Source organism: Micromys minutus, assembly GCF_963924665.1.
Source record: "Micromys minutus genome assembly, chromosome: 5".
Taxonomy (NCBI): Eukaryota; Metazoa; Chordata; class Mammalia; order Rodentia; family Muridae; genus Micromys; species Micromys minutus.
The window spans coordinates 57,723,040-57,737,829 of record NC_137974.1 but is presented as its reverse complement, the minus strand read 5'-3'; the positions used below and the strand labels follow the sequence as shown (position 1 = coordinate 57,737,829).

The following is a 14,790-nucleotide window of genomic DNA, read 5'->3' as shown; positions in this document are numbered from 1 at the left end:
AAAGTCTTGGTCCCTGAAGTTCATCAGTGATGGGAAGAGGGCAAACAGGAGTCGGGTGGTGAAGAAGGGCACAAAGGCCAAACTGAAGGAGCTGGATGCCACCCAGAATAGACCTGGAGTAGAGGGGCAAAGGAGGCTGGGGTTTGGGAGAGCGAGGGTGTTCAGAACAAAGCAACCAGAAGGCATACGAGTGAGGTGTGCAGCTCTGCAGGGGCGGAGGGCTGTCTTGCTGTGCTCTACTGGTCCCATGATACCTTTAGTCTTAAGTTAGCCCATGACTGCCTAGGAAGGCCAGCACTCAGGTCACTCAGGGGCACATGGGGTTTCTGTCATTGTCACCCAGGACACTTTCCCACTTAGAGCAGAAACCACAGCTTTTTACTGCTCAAGTCATACTTTTGTTTGTTTGTTTGTTTTGTTTTTTTTGTTTTGGACACAACCTTGAAATGTTAGCTCAGGCTGTCCTAGAATTTATGGATTCTGAGCTGACCTCAAATTCATATCATCCTCCCATCTACTGGGATTACAAAGATATGTCATATACCCACTTCAGCAGGTGGCAAGCCTACAGCAGCTCACAGTCACCCATAACTATAGCTCCAAGGGATCTGATGCCCACCCAGGTACACAAACACGCATACAGGTAAAATACCCATACCCATAAAATAATATTGATTGATTTAAAATATTTGTTTATGTAATGTACATGAGTAACACTGACACTCTTCAGACACACCAGAAGAGGGCATCAGATCCCATTACAGATAGTTGTGAACCACCATGTGGGTGCTGGAAATTGAACTCAGGACCTCTGGAAGAGCAGTCAGTGCTAAGCCAACTCTCTAGCCCAAAATAAGTGTTGGATGCTCTCTTGACTGAACTAAGGTCCAGGTCATTGTGGGTGTACCACCCCTAGGCAGGTGGTCTGGCCAGTGTAGGAAAGCAGGGCAATAGTGGAGCACACCAAGAAACCATGTCCTGACAAACTTAAAAACAAAAAGGAAAGAAAATTGAAAGAAAACCATGCAAGCCAAGGAGAGCAAGCCAGTAGGCAGAGTTCCTCCCTAGCCTCTAATCAGTTCCTGCCTTGATTTCTTCTCCTGACTTCCCTTCATGATGGGCTACAAGCTGTAAAATTAAATAAACCTTTTCCTCCCTAAATTGCTTTTTGGTGTTTTATCACAGCAGTATCAAGTTAACCAAGACAAACCCATACAATCACAGTGACTTCCTTTACACAGAATGCCCCAAGGATGAGCTTGATGGCACATACTTATAATCATGAAGCAAGACACACTGCTCAGCAAATGTTCTGCCTTTGCTACATATGGGCCCAGAAGCCAGAGAGGCCAATAGGTCATGGACTCGTAGGGATAGACTAGCAAAACACACTGACTAATAACATACTACCTCCCACGTCCCACTCTATCAGCGGAAGAGCTGATTCACCCTTTAGACATCTTTTCTGGGCCCAGATTTAAGATGGAGGACCCCTGATCTGACCTCTCACACTGCACCCCCACCCCCGCAATCCCCTGAAACAATAGTTCTAGGGCTCCCATTAAAAACAAAAACGGGCTGTAGAGATAGCTCAGATATTAAGTGTGGTCTGTTCTTGGACCCCAGAGAACTTGGTCCCCAGCACCCACACTGGACAGCTCACGAGCATTGTAACTCCAGCTCCACGGGGAAGTCAATGCTTCTCTCAAGGTCCCTGAGCACATGTACACATACATACAGGCACACACCCACACACACAACTGAAAACCAACAAACAACAAAACAAGCCAGGCAGTGGTGATGAACACCTTGAGTCCCAGCACTCAAGAAGCAGAGGCAGGCAGATTTGTGAGTCTGAGGCCGGCCTGGTCTACAGAGGAAGTTCCAGGACAGCCAGGGCTATAGATAAACCCCATCTTGAAAACCAAACAACAACAAAACAAGGAGAAATAAGCATGTTTCCAAAGTGGCTCTTAGGTGAAGTTCCTGCCCTGAGAGCTCATATGACCACAGCCCATGAGTCACTGGCTTAAGGCAAGGCTGGGACGAGAACATGAGACACCAGATGTTCCTGGACCAGATTCCAGAAAGGAAGTATGTCACAGAAGGCTGAGGTCTGCTGCTTGCAGCCCGTGCACAGTCCCAGTGCATACCAGTCTTCTGAGTCAGCCTGAATCAGTGGTCCTTGTCATGCTTGCCTTTGGCCAACCCCAGATTCATCCTACAGATCCAGGTCTCCTGGGGCAGTTCCTTACTACTCCTTGCTCAGAGGGAGATGCCTCCTGTCCTTGCCCGCATTTCGGCGCCTCTTTCGGCTCAAGAAGCTCTCCAGCTTCTTGCTGCGTTTCAGCTCCTTGAACTTCTCAGCTAGGGCCAGCTGGCGCTGCTCAGCTAGAGAGGAAGGAGAAAGCTGGTGAGCAAAGGGTGAGGGCCTCAGTTCTGGATCCCACACCGAGAACCCTTATTCCGGGCCACACTGTCAGGAGCTCACTGGTGTATGAGGGACAGACACACCGTGTTGGTGTGCTGCCGCTGCTGCTCACACAGCTCTGGTAGGCAAGAGCTCTACCAAGGAGCTACAGCACCAGTCCAGAAAGTCAGCCTTTTTTCCTAGTGCTAGAAATTGAATCCAGGGCTTTGCTCATCCTAGGCCAAGTGTGCTACACTGAGCTATCAAGTACCTCTGCCTAGGCTAACTTTCTTTCCTTTGAGGTAGGTCTTACTTTGTAGCCTCGTCTGACCTGGAACTCACTATGCAGACCAGGTTGGCCTCAAACTCAGAGATCTGCCTGCCTCTGCCACCCAAGTGGTGGAACTAAAGGTGTGAGCCACCAACAGCCTTAAGCTAACTCTATATAACTCAAGTCTTCCTCAACTAAACCAAGTACGGGCTCCTTTGTGCCTGGACAAGCAGGTGAGTGGAGACAACCATACAGACATTGGCTCTCCCGCCCTCCTTTCCTCCCTCCCTGTCTGACAGGGTCCAGATCAGTCTCAATCTTCTATGTATCTGAGAGCAACCTTCACCTTCCCATTCTCCTATCTTTGCTCTTCCAAGTGCGGAGACTGCAAGCATGGACCACTCTGCTTGTTTTATGTGATGCTAGAATCGAACCGAGGGCTTCCTGTATGCTGGGCAAGCGCTCTACTGACTAAGCTACACTCCAACCTCCCCCCACAGACATTATCTAACTACAAATACGAGACACATTTCCCTGCTATTTCTACTTTCCTCCAAGTTACCATGGATCCCAGCACAGTACCCAGCCACAAGTCTGTCCCTCCAGGCTTTCCAGAGCTCTGCCCCACTCACATTTCTTCTCGAAGTATGGCCGATGGCCCTGCTGTGCCAGAGCCCGCCGCTCCTGCTTCAAGGCCAAGCGCAGCTCCTGCTGCTGCCTGCGCTCCTGCTGTGCCATTTCTTGCTGCTCCTAGGACGGAGGATGATGAGGGGAGAGTGAGTGATGGACCAGTAGGGACCGTGAACCACACCGGCCTGAACTGCTCTCATCCCACCTGCAACCAGCGCCCACTCACCATCCGCTGAAGCAGCTGGTGCAGCTTCTCATGCTCCTCCCCCGAGCGGTGCTTCTTCAACTGCTTTTTCACAAGCTGTATGTTGGAAAACATAACACAGTTACCATGCTGTGGCAAGCATTGTTATAAAAGGTTCACAGAAACTGCAGGAAAACTGTAAACATCCTCCAGTGCTAGGTGTCTGAGGATCTAGCACAGTACTAAACACACAATCTGGCACTGAGCGACAGCTCCCAACCACTCCTTCTCGCCCAGAAAAAAAATGAAGATTGTGTTTGTCTATGTGTGTGTGCACACACTCAAATGGGCAGAGGCCCTGGAGCCACAGGCACACAATGACCACACCAGACTTTTCATGTGGGTTTTGGAAATTTTGATTCAGGTCAGGCCTTCATTCTTGCATACTCTTAGCCACTAAGCCACATTTTTATCCCTTTTTATCCCCATTTGTTTGTGCTTAGGCCTTTTGTTTGTTTTGAGAAGGGTTTTTCTGTGGAGTCCTGGCTGTCTGGAACTAACTTGCTCTGTAAACCAACTTGGCCTTGAACTCACAGATCTGCCTCCCTCTGTCTCCCAAGCTGCCACCACCACCTGGTTCCTTTCTATCTTTTTTTTCCTCCGAGACAGGCTTACTCTGTGTAGCCTTGGTTGAGTGTCCTGGAGCTCACTCTGTGGTCCAGGCTGGCCTCCGACTCAGATATCTGCCTGCCTCTGCCTCCCAAATGTTGGAATTACAGGTGTGGGCCACCACTGCTCAGACCTTCTTATCCTTATCATGGCCAGAAAACTAGAGCACTCTTCTCTGGGGATCCATCCCATATGCAGTCATCAAACCTAGTCACTACTGCTGATGCCAAGAAGAGCCCGATACGGATATCTCCTGAGAGGCTCTGCCAGAGCCTCACTGATACAGATTAAGATGTTTGCAGCCAACCATCGGACCGAGCACACACACCCCCCAAAGGGAGGAGTTAGAGAAAGGACTGAAGGAGCTGAAAAAGTTTTGCAACAAAATCAACTAACCAGACTCCCCAGAGTTCCCAGGGACTAAACCACCAACCAACGAGTAAAGTACACATGGAGGGACCCATGGCTTCAGCCACATATGTAGCAAAGGTTGGGATTGTCTGGCATTAGTAGGAGAAGCCCTTGATCCTGTGAAGGCTCATTTGCCCAGTGTTGGGGAATGCCAGGGTGTCGAAGTGGGAGTGGGTGGATGGGAGGAGAAGAGAACACCCTTGTAGAAGCAGAGGGAGGGGGGAGGGAAGAGGGGAAAACCAGAAAAGTGGGTAATATTTGAAATGTAAATAACTATCCAATTTTTAAAAAAGGGAAAGGTGTTATAAGTCACAAATGAAAGTTAAAATACACAGGGGAAAAAAAAAAGAAAACTAGAGCAGCCAAAGTGTGGTTCCTAAGACAGACAGCACTATGGGGAAACACTATTAAAAAAAAAACACACACACACACACAAAGAAAGGAAAGAAAGAAAGTAAAGAAAACCAAACCAACCGAGCAAAGTTGGTAAAAAAAAAAAAAAATTCAGTGAGTAAAGGCACTTGACACACAGGCCCGGATATGAAGGACAGAGCTGACAGTAAGTTATCCTGACTGCCAACACTCAAGGGGGTGACATGTGCAGACCTACACACAATGAGTCAATAAATACTGAAGTGCAATCAGTTAGGAACAGACAGACAACTAACACATGTTCTTAGAGAAGCCACAGCTGATTTCACATACAGACAGCGGCTAGGAGAGCCTGCTCAGGGTGTGGGTGACTGCACAGGTGAGAGAGGTAACAGGCAGAGGCTGCAGCTGCACAGGAAGGTTTCCCAAGGTTTAACAGGACAGCAGGTAACTATGATTGACAAGTAACTGCATCTAATATTTTGTTTAATCTTTTTTAAAAAGATTATTTATTATATGAGTGCACTGTAGCTGTCTTCAGAAACACCAGAAGAGGGCATCAGATCTCTTTACAGATGGCTGTGAGCCACCATGTGGTTGCTGGGATTTGAATTCAGGACCTTTGGAAGACCAGTCAGTGCTCTGAACCACGGAGACATCCCTCCAGCCCTTGTTTAATCTTTTTATTTATTTGATGGTAGGGAGATTTAAATCCTCAACTTTCTGGCCTCATTTCCCGACGTAGCTGGATCATAGATTATAGACATGTGCCGCGGTGCCTAGTTTAACTGAGTATTTCAAACTAGCCAAAGAGAGGATTTTGACGGTTCCCAAGATGACACAATGACTATGTGAGAAGTAAACACTATGGCAGTTACCTAATCATTATACTTTAAAGACATGCACTGAGGTGCCATCCTACCCCACAGATGTTGGTAATGGCGACTATCAACTTAAAAAGCATATTCATTTTAAAAGTAACTGAAGGGAGAGAAGCAACTTGACCACAGCCACAAAAGCAATGAACCAACCAACAGCCAAACATCTCCCCACCAATACAATTCCCGCCTCTTCTTCCAGACTGGCCAATATGCAGTCGGTTCCCACCCCAAAAGCATAGATAGAACATCTTCACACTACATGCCTGTTTCTCTTTGGCTCGGATATCATTCAGGAACTGGTAAGTTTTGTCAAACACTTCAGGGTTATAGTCCCCTGACAGATCATCAAAGCGGGGGTCTCGGGCGACCTTTGGAAAACACAGAGAGAATATAAACTGCTTGTTTAGTCTCCTGTCTCCAAGGAAAGTCTTGTTCCCTGCCCTTTCCTCACCTTTTTACTGACGGGAACCACCTGACGCAAGAATGGCACCCGGACTTTGGCTGACATTTCCAGAGGCCTAAGGAGAAATGAAAGGTCAGGGCAAGTGCACTCCAGTCTTAGAGAAAGACTGGAGTTATGCCATGCAAGGGAACAGACATCTAGTCAAGGTCCTGTGCATCTTCTAACTCTAAGGGCATGCTCTGGTCCTCACCGGTACTTATCGGCAACGCACACGGGTTGTCTGGGGCTTCGTGTTTTAGTGTTGTTTCCACCTTCCAACTGTCTGTATGCCTTGGATCCAACTTGATTCTGTAACCTCAACAGCTCCTCAAATGACATGTCAGATATGTCTGGTGGAGGGAAAGGTCACACAACTCCGGTCAGTACCTCCCACTGCAGGAAAGACTTCACTGGGCTAGGTTCAGCAGCTGGGCCACCTGAGTCAGGGCATGGTGTCATGTGGCTTAGGGAGGAAGAGACTGACAAAAGCTGTCCTCTGATCTCCACATTAACACACACACACACAGAGTCAGATACACAGCAAATACCATCCTTTCCAACTTTCCCCATCACAGCAACCATCATTACTTGCTAGGCAGCTCAGGTTGCAAAGGTGGCTATCCTGTAATGGTGCTGGATAGGCTCTCTCTGTTTAGTCGTGGCTGTCCTGGAACTTCCTCTGTAGACCAGGCTGGCCTCAAACTCAGAGATCTTCCTGCCTCCACCTCCAGAGCTCTGGGATTAAAGGTGTGTGCCACCACTGCCTGGCCAGAACCCATTTCTTTTTGCATACTAAAAAGGAATCTATCGGGCTGGAGAGATGGCTCAGCGGTTAAGAGCACTGACTGCTCTTCCAGAGGACCTGAGTTCAAATCCCAGCAACCACATGGTGGCTCACAGCCATCTGTAATAAGATCTGATGCCCTCTTCTGGTGTGTCTGAAGACAGAAACAGTGTACTAACATGCATAAAATAAATAAATCTTAAAAAAAAAAAAAAGGAATCTATCACTCCCTGTATGAATTCTCATGGCATTCTGAACTCGACGCTCTACAGTGGCTTCCATTTTGCTGAGCTAGCTTGGAACTCACTATCTCAATGAGACCTGTGAATCTCAACTCCTTTTGGGGAGGTTTCCAAAGACCCCTTCACAGGGGTTGCCTAAAAACATCAGAAAACACAGATATTTACATTACAATTCATAACGGTAGCAAACATTAGTTATAGAGTAGCAACGAAAATAATCTTGTAGTTGGGAGTCACCAGAGTCACGGCATTAGGGAAGTTGAGAGCCACTGGACCATGTAGACCAGGCTGGTCTGGAGTGCACTCTGGTTGCCTCTGCCTCCCGAGTGCTAGAAAGGCGTGTGCTAACCGGCCTGGCTAAGTATCTTTTCTCAGAGGCGAGTGGAACATCGACGGACTTTTTGCTTTGCTGTTTGATTATTCTTTATTTCCAAGTGATTACATACAGTTCCGTTTGATGCATCCCGCCCTACTAAACATAGGAAGGACCCAAATCCTACCTTTAAGAATATGCCCAGGACTAGCCTGAAGACTTATACCTATAATCCCAGCATTTGGGGTTGAGGCAGGGCGGCCAAAAGTTCGAAATTGGCCTGGGACACACTTTGAGACATCCTTCCCCGTACCCCTTCACCGTCACGTTCTTACAAAAACAAAAAACTCCGAAGTCGTAATGCCGGAAGCACGCCCTCCTCTCACCCTCCATTGAACTGAGGCTCTCAGGGCGGCTTTCCGTTCCCGCAGCCAAACGCCTGGCACCCCCCCCCCCCCACACACACACACACAACCCTAGGCCCTCACCCTTCGGCCGGTCGCCAGTCGCATCCCCGCCCTTCATGGCACGGCCGGGACTTTCGGTCCGGGACTTAGCTTTAGAACCAGTTTTCGGCATGGTTTGCGTTTTCCGGTTGATGAATTGCACTTCCGCTCATCGCGAGCTCCCAAGTCCCACCCTTTCCGGAAGCCTGAGCCAATGTGTCGAGGCCTCTGCCAGAAGCACCGCCCTGCAGTTATCGGACTTCAGTTCTGGAGCCTGTTAGGCACCAGAGCACCTGCCAGGCTCAGTGGCATTGCATTTCTTTCAGATGCTTGGCCGCGAAGCAAGAACCTTAAGGGTGGCCCCTTGGCCACCGCCCATCTATCGTAATCGCCAGAAATAGGACACGTTTAGAGGTTTTACGTTTTATAAAGTCAGAGCTGGCTGAGCTTCAGGGGTACAGCAACAGCTCAAGGGTGAAGCTGTCTGTTGGTCCCCACCACCGCGGGTTGGGGAGGGGGGTTTCATGCCAACAGCTGAGGCTCCTCTCAGCTCCCAGGCGATGCTCAAGCAGGGAGAGGGTGGTCACGGGGAGAGGGAAGCTCCTCAGGCTCCAACACTGCTGGCTTCTTCTCCCCACTCCTGTCCCTTTCCAGCACAGCCTAGCTACCCAGCTGGCCTGGGGCAGAGAGCAAAGGCCCAGGAGCAGTGGAGGGAGGTGGATGGGGACAGAGCACCAAGGGAAGGGGCCCTCGGCCCAAGGGAGGAGGGAAACTCCCTCCCCCCAACGACTCCCCACTGAATTCACAGCACAGAAAACACCTCTAGTCCATCAACTCCGCGTGGAGGTATACTGAGTCCAAAGGGGCAGGCGGGTGAGATGGGCAGGGGCGATGAAGACAAGAGCAGGCTCAGGAGGGGAGGCAGCAGAAACTTCCTCCTATCCATGGGAGGAGACAATGGGGCGGCTGATATTGCTGTTGGTGGTCATGGCATTGAGCTCCCACCTGGAAAGGCCGTCAATGGGCAGGGAAGACAGAAAAGGTGGTTTCTACGACAAGCCCAGAATTTTTTAAAGCTATGAACACAGTAGTCCCTCCCCCATCTCCTACAGCTTCCTCTTACAGCCCCTTTGGGTTTAATCACCAGACCCCGCCCACCACTACATCTACCTCCACCTACTCAGCCACCTCCAAGCTCTTCAGGATTTCCTGTTTATGTTTATACAAATTTCTGAATCTAAGCACCTGGTTTATGTGTACCCATTTCAGTAAACACCCCAGCGTTCCTCTCTTGCTCTGCAGAAAACCAGGCCTTATTTTATGTCAGTTTCCCTTATTTTAAGACCCTGATTCAGACCTCCTGTTCTCCCTAAACTTCGGGGCCTAATTAAAGTATACGTTCCACGACACTTTCATTTTACAAAGACTTATAGGAGCCTCCTTACACCAAGACACTCAGCCCTATACTCAGCATTAAGGTATTTGCACCTGTGTGTTAAATTGGGGCAGCCTGAGATTTACCAGTTCAGCCTGCATCCTCCTGTGTCACCAAAGGACACAGAGACCTTAGCAAGCAAGAATTAAAGCAACCTGGCTCAAGGAGGAGGGAGTGTCTCAGAATGACTAAGAGGAGGAAATGGTACATGGAGTGACATTTGGTGCTTGATTTGAGCTCAATACTGGAGTTAACAGGCAAGAAATAGGAAACTCTCTCCATTCCTGACCTAAGGGTGTCCAGAGACTCTTCAACTTCCCACTTTGTAGTCAACCCTGAAACTTAGCTACTCTCAAAAATACATCACCAAAACAAACAAACAAACAAAAAACTGCTCAAGGTAGCAGAGCTTCTGACCATGGCTCAAAAGATTCAGAATGTTTTCTCACAGAGCTGACAGTTGTCACGTGATGGCTGCACCTTTATCTCCTTATTCCTCCCAAAACACTCATCTCTAGCAGATACAAATGTCTGCTTCTGCATGTTGAGACCTAGCTAATCGGCCACACCTGTGCTGGCCACTCATCCTCCCCAACCCCTCCTCTGCAACCACCTGCTTTACCTGATGTCATGTGGCAAACAGGACTGGTCCAGGTTATACTGAATCACAGCCAGTTTGCAGAGAGTCTTCAGACTAGGACCTTTAAGGAGGAGTTGGAGGACAGTCAGAGCAGGGAAAGGTCCCATCCTGGTCACCACCCAGAGACAGAGAACCTGATAGTAGAAGCACCTCAGAAATAAGTACTTACTAAAGTCCAAGATGTGTAAGTCAGAATGATCTATGAGGTCAAATTCATCTCCCAGGCCTTCCTCGGGAGAGGGGCTGTATGGATGGGAAGAGGAAGAAGTAGGTGCTGGAACTACCCACAGACCCTTACCAAGATGCCACCCACTGATGTTACAGACAGGCCCTTTCCCGAGTGCTCCCCCTCCTAACCTGGTGCCCCCAAAGAGGACAATCTTATCACCAACAATACAGCAACACTGGCGGCGGCGGGGACAAGGCCCCTTCCCCTTTGGTTCAATCTTCTTCCAGGTAAAAGACCCTAAAGAGAGGCTCCTCGAGGTTTAATACCTGGCAACCTAGATATCTACACACACCACTCCAACCCATCACTTACTCTGGGTTATTCTTTTCCTCCCACCTCAACTGTTCCTGTCCCTCCCCTACAGGTAATGCTCGTTACCAGGATTAAACTTCCAGAGGTCATGGAAATGCCGATTCAGCCTGGCGTTATAGCCACCAAAGATGTACAGCTCTCCATTGTAGCCAACTGGAAGGGCAGAGACATGTCAACAGAGAATAGAGTTGCACAGGAGTGTCCATCAAAAAATAACAGGCACTCACAGGCTGAATGGCTCCTGCGCCCCTCAGGCAGCACTGGTGTGTGAGGACAGTCGAGCCAGGCCTCGGTTCTGGTATCAAAGACTCGAATTCGATTACAGTAGATCTCATTGTTGGAATGAAATGGACCAAAGCGGTCAGCACGGCCCCCGAAGACATACATGTGATTGCCTAGCATTGTGGCTGAGTGGAAGTCCCTCCAACGTGCAGGATTGCCCTGGCCAAGAGCAGAGAGATGGGGAAGGAGTCAGCATGAGCTCTCGGGTAGGGAAACTAATTGAGCTTGCTAGGATTTCAGCCAAGGGTGGGGTTCTGACAGACCAAAGAGCAGACCTTTGTACAAACAAGGGTCCATGTCATGGTGCTGGTATCCAGTTTGTGGATGTCATTGGAAAAGCAGTCAGCCTGAGCAATGGAAGACAGAAAACAGTATCAATGGTTACTCAATGACTCTCTATCCTGCCACTTAAATGGTGTCAATGATTACTCTGGTTGGGACCCTCCATCCTGCCACTAAAAAGCCTCCTATCTCACCATGCTAAATTTTTCTCTTCTTTTTGATATAAAACTTGTTTTTCCCAGACTTACCAGCTGTTCATATCCCCCAAAAATGTACATGATCTTGCCCAGGACACAAGCTGAGTGTCCATCCCGGGCCCCAGGAACTGTTCCTGACACTCGGGGTGTAGACCACTTGTGAGTATCTTTTGAAAGAGGTAAGAGAATAACACAGGTCAGCTGACACATCCACCTCAATTTGGACCTTCCCCTCTCTAGCACGTCCCCCAACCACCGCTTTCCTGTGCCCAAGGCATCATTTGAGACCCATACTCACTGACATCAAAGGCATAGAGTACGTTGCAGGCCCCTTCGGTGTCATTGCGCCCACCCCAAAGGAAGACCGTGTCATCAATGAGGACGGTTGAGTGTCCATACCGCATATAGGGCACGACAGGAGCTTGCCCTCGGACGGCAGACCTCACTGGGGGCAGCTTTGTCCAACGCAAGGACACTGTGGACACAGCTCTGCTCAGCCTTGGGAACCTCCTCTCAGGGCCACCTCATCCCAAACCAAACACTCTTACCCACCCCACCTCTTCTTGCTATACGGAGACCACCACTGAACTTCATTTAGGTGCCCACTACCTGCCCTGATGTAGGAACTCTAGAAAGGTATGAGGACTGGCTTACCAGCATTGAAAATGTGCACATCTATCTGCCGTAGTGTTTCGTAGTCTTCACCAGAGCAGTAACCCCCGAAGGAGTATACTCTGTGCCCGACAGCCACTGCAGCATGGTTCACCCTGCGTGGCCCGCCCTCCAGATGCACTGTCCACCGTAACATCCCCTGGGCCACAGGTTACAGGAACATGCCCCCCCGGCACGGCCTGCTGCCTCTGCTACCTGTATACAAGTCAAGGCCACAGTTCCTCAGATGAGGCTTCTGTCCAGCTCTATGTGGCTGCCCAGGACCAATCTTTACCTCCAAGTGCCACCCCAGTGGCCCTCCCACACCACCCCTCTACAGGGACACTAGTCACACAGCTCAGGTGGCTGGCCCTGCCCCAGGAGAGCTGCAGAGGTCAAGGAGCTAGCCCTGGCCCTGTGTTCTACCACAGTGAAGGGTGGGGCTACCTTAACCTGACTGCCAGCTCAGAATCTGGAGATCACTGACTGCCCCCTGCTCTGTCAACTCCTCCCCCCAATCCCTGGCCTGTAACAAGCTCCAACTCTCCAAGCCCCTTTCCCATACTGGGTGCGTTCTTACTTCTGGCTCTACTTACCGCCACCTCTCTAAGAATTTCCCTCCATCTCTTAAAGTAGGGATCTCAAAATACTCACAGCTATTAATAGCCCAGCTAGCCCCAGACAGTCCACTGAAAGCTGTCATGGTGCTTTAAAGTTAAAAAAACAAAAACAAAAACCAAAAAACCTTTTAGGCTTTTAGAGTGGAACAGCGTCCTACCTAGGACAGAGAACTCCATGTAACCATGGTTGATTAGCCCCTCACAGACCGTTCTTGTCAAGCTGATCCGCTGTCCCTGGGGTCACCCAGGGTGTCTACAGGCACGAGGAGTTCCTTTGACAGCTGTGGCTCGTGTGCTGCCAGGACTAGAAACTTAAGCCAGAAAGGTATGTGTACACTGAGAGGTGGGGGTAGGGAAGAGTTCTCTCAACTTCCCCAACCCTACTATTGTTAAGAGAACAAGCCCCTTCCAGCAGCCCGTCCCTGGTTTGGGTCTCTAAAGAAAGGATGGGGTGAGGGTGTAGATTGCAAAGGGCAAAGAGAGCAAAAATGCCTTTGGGCAGGACAAGAGAAAGCCCCAAGCATGAGAGTGCTGGTGGTCTCTTAAAGACAACCTGCCAGCCTACTGCTAATGGGAACATTTGAGAGCTCTTTCAAGTAAATCGTTTTGCAACTAGTGATGCCTTAGCCAGGAGACATCTGCTGGGTTTGAGTGATCTGCTTCCTGTTCAAAAGGCTTTGGCAGAGAGGAGAAACCTCAGGAGTAGGAGGGACACCTCAAGCACAGGGGTCCCCTTAAAGGGGACAGATATGGCTTTCATCAACTGCCCACCCAACTTCCCCCAACCCTACACTGTATGCTTTAAATAGCCTTCTCTCTCAACCTGAACTAGCAGCAGCCGAAAGTTAAAACTCTCTCTCCATTACTCCTGCTCTTAAATCTGTGTCTATCAGAGAAAGGGAACTGAAAGCATTAAGAACCGAAGTCCATGGCAGGTGTGGTGGGGCATGGAGGCAGGGAGATGCCGGTGTGATTAAGGCCAGCCACGTAGGTCTGTCTACACAGTAAGTTCCAAATCAGCTAGAGCTACAAGACCGTCTCAAAACAAACAAAAAACAAGAAAGAAAAAGAAAAGAATGTGGTGGAGGGGAACCTATTATCTTTCTTCATAGCTTTTACTCTCCCTTAAAGGTAATTCCAGATAAAACGAAAATGCACAAAGATGAGTCTACAGTCCTCGGATAAAGGATAACTCAAGGCAGGGGTTAAACGCTATCTCTGGGTCTCCAGCATTTTCCACCACTAGGCCATTTTCAGCCCCTTGATGTACGCTTCCCCTCCCAGCCACTTCCAATCCCCGCTTGCGACCCTTCCCTTCTTAATCTCCCGAGAGCCTTTCAGTTCCTTGCTTTTCCTTTTTCCACCACTCTAAAGTCCACACTAAAACCCTCTACCTCCACGTCCACAAAGGGAAGAAAACCTTCAATATCCCCTTCCAACCATAACTGTGCTCTCTGAATATGACTAGGCTCCTGTTTTAGTCCACCTTTCTCAGCTCCCCTCCCCCACAACGCCAGACACTGACTGCCCCCTCCCCCTGCCATTATGCTCAGTGCTGATTCTTTTCAGAACCCACTCGTCCAGTTCTTTCAGAGTTTCCTCCAGCCACCAGGTCTCTCCTAGACGTCTCCAGGCCATTCTCCCCAAACCTTCCTCGGCCCATTACACTCCTTTCCCAGCATCCCCCTAGCTCCCTCCCCACCCCCAGCTCATCCTTCCCGGCCCCACCCCCGCAACCCCAGCGGGAGGCAATGGGCGTCGCCAGCCCCTCCAATCTTCCTCATCCCTCGACCCATCCCAAGGTACCTGCCAGGCCGGGCCGGGGTGGGGCCGCGGGTCCTCGCGCTGCCAGCAGCCTAGAACCCGTTGCCCGCCAACCGATTCCTAGGTCCCCAACGAGATAAACACTGCCAGACTTCGTCCTTCCGGCGGGCAGCGGGACGCGCACGTGCAGTGAGAACTCTGGGCCAGACAGCTTCAGGGATTTGTAGTCCACAAATTACCTCAGGGCCGAGAGGTGGAAAAGGTGGGGCGTGATCGTGTTCTGCGCATGCGCAGAGCCCCAGACCACGTCGCGTGCCTGAGGG

At 49.8% G+C, this 14,790-nt stretch overlaps 2 protein-coding genes across 4 annotated transcripts; both read right to left on the bottom strand.

Moving 5' to 3' along the window:
- Positions 1–166: 166 nt before the first annotated feature.
- RRP36 (ribosomal RNA processing 36) lies at positions 167–8,286 on the bottom strand. Its single transcript, XM_080916971.1, has 7 exons — positions 8,098–8,286; positions 6,482–6,620; positions 6,280–6,346; positions 6,092–6,196; positions 3,538–3,612; positions 3,314–3,431; positions 167–2,391 (listed from the first exon to the last, which is right to left on the bottom strand). The coding sequence occupies exons 1-7, from the start codon at positions 8,186–8,188 to the stop codon at positions 2,255–2,257; spliced, it is 732 nt and encodes a 243-aa protein (XP_080773097.1). The 5' UTR covers positions 8,189–8,286; the 3' UTR covers positions 167–2,254.
- A 193-nt stretch (positions 8,287–8,479) lies between these two features.
- On the bottom strand, positions 8,480–14,721 carry KLHDC3 (kelch domain containing 3). Of its 3 annotated transcripts, none has more exons than XM_080917319.1 (12): positions 14,510–14,721; positions 12,862–13,014; positions 12,087–12,299; positions 11,731–11,907; positions 11,484–11,599; positions 11,229–11,300; positions 10,899–11,112; positions 10,738–10,824; positions 10,488–10,596; positions 10,300–10,373; positions 10,113–10,191; positions 8,481–9,060 (listed from the first exon to the last, which is right to left on the bottom strand). In XM_080917319.1, exons 3-12 carry the CDS (start codon positions 12,238–12,240, stop codon positions 8,994–8,996), a joined length of 1,149 nt encoding a protein of 382 aa, XP_080773445.1. In that variant the 5' UTR covers positions 12,241–12,299; positions 12,862–13,014; positions 14,510–14,721; the 3' UTR covers positions 8,481–8,993. The 3 variants fall into 3 exon arrangements, with proteins under 3 accessions (XP_080773444.1, XP_080773445.1, XP_080773446.1); XM_080917320.1 differs by lacking the exon at positions 14,510–14,721 and adding an exon at positions 14,280–14,369; XM_080917318.1 differs by lacking the exon at positions 12,862–13,014 and having other exon boundaries at positions 8,480–9,060.
- Positions 14,722–14,790: the final 69 nt, after the last annotated feature.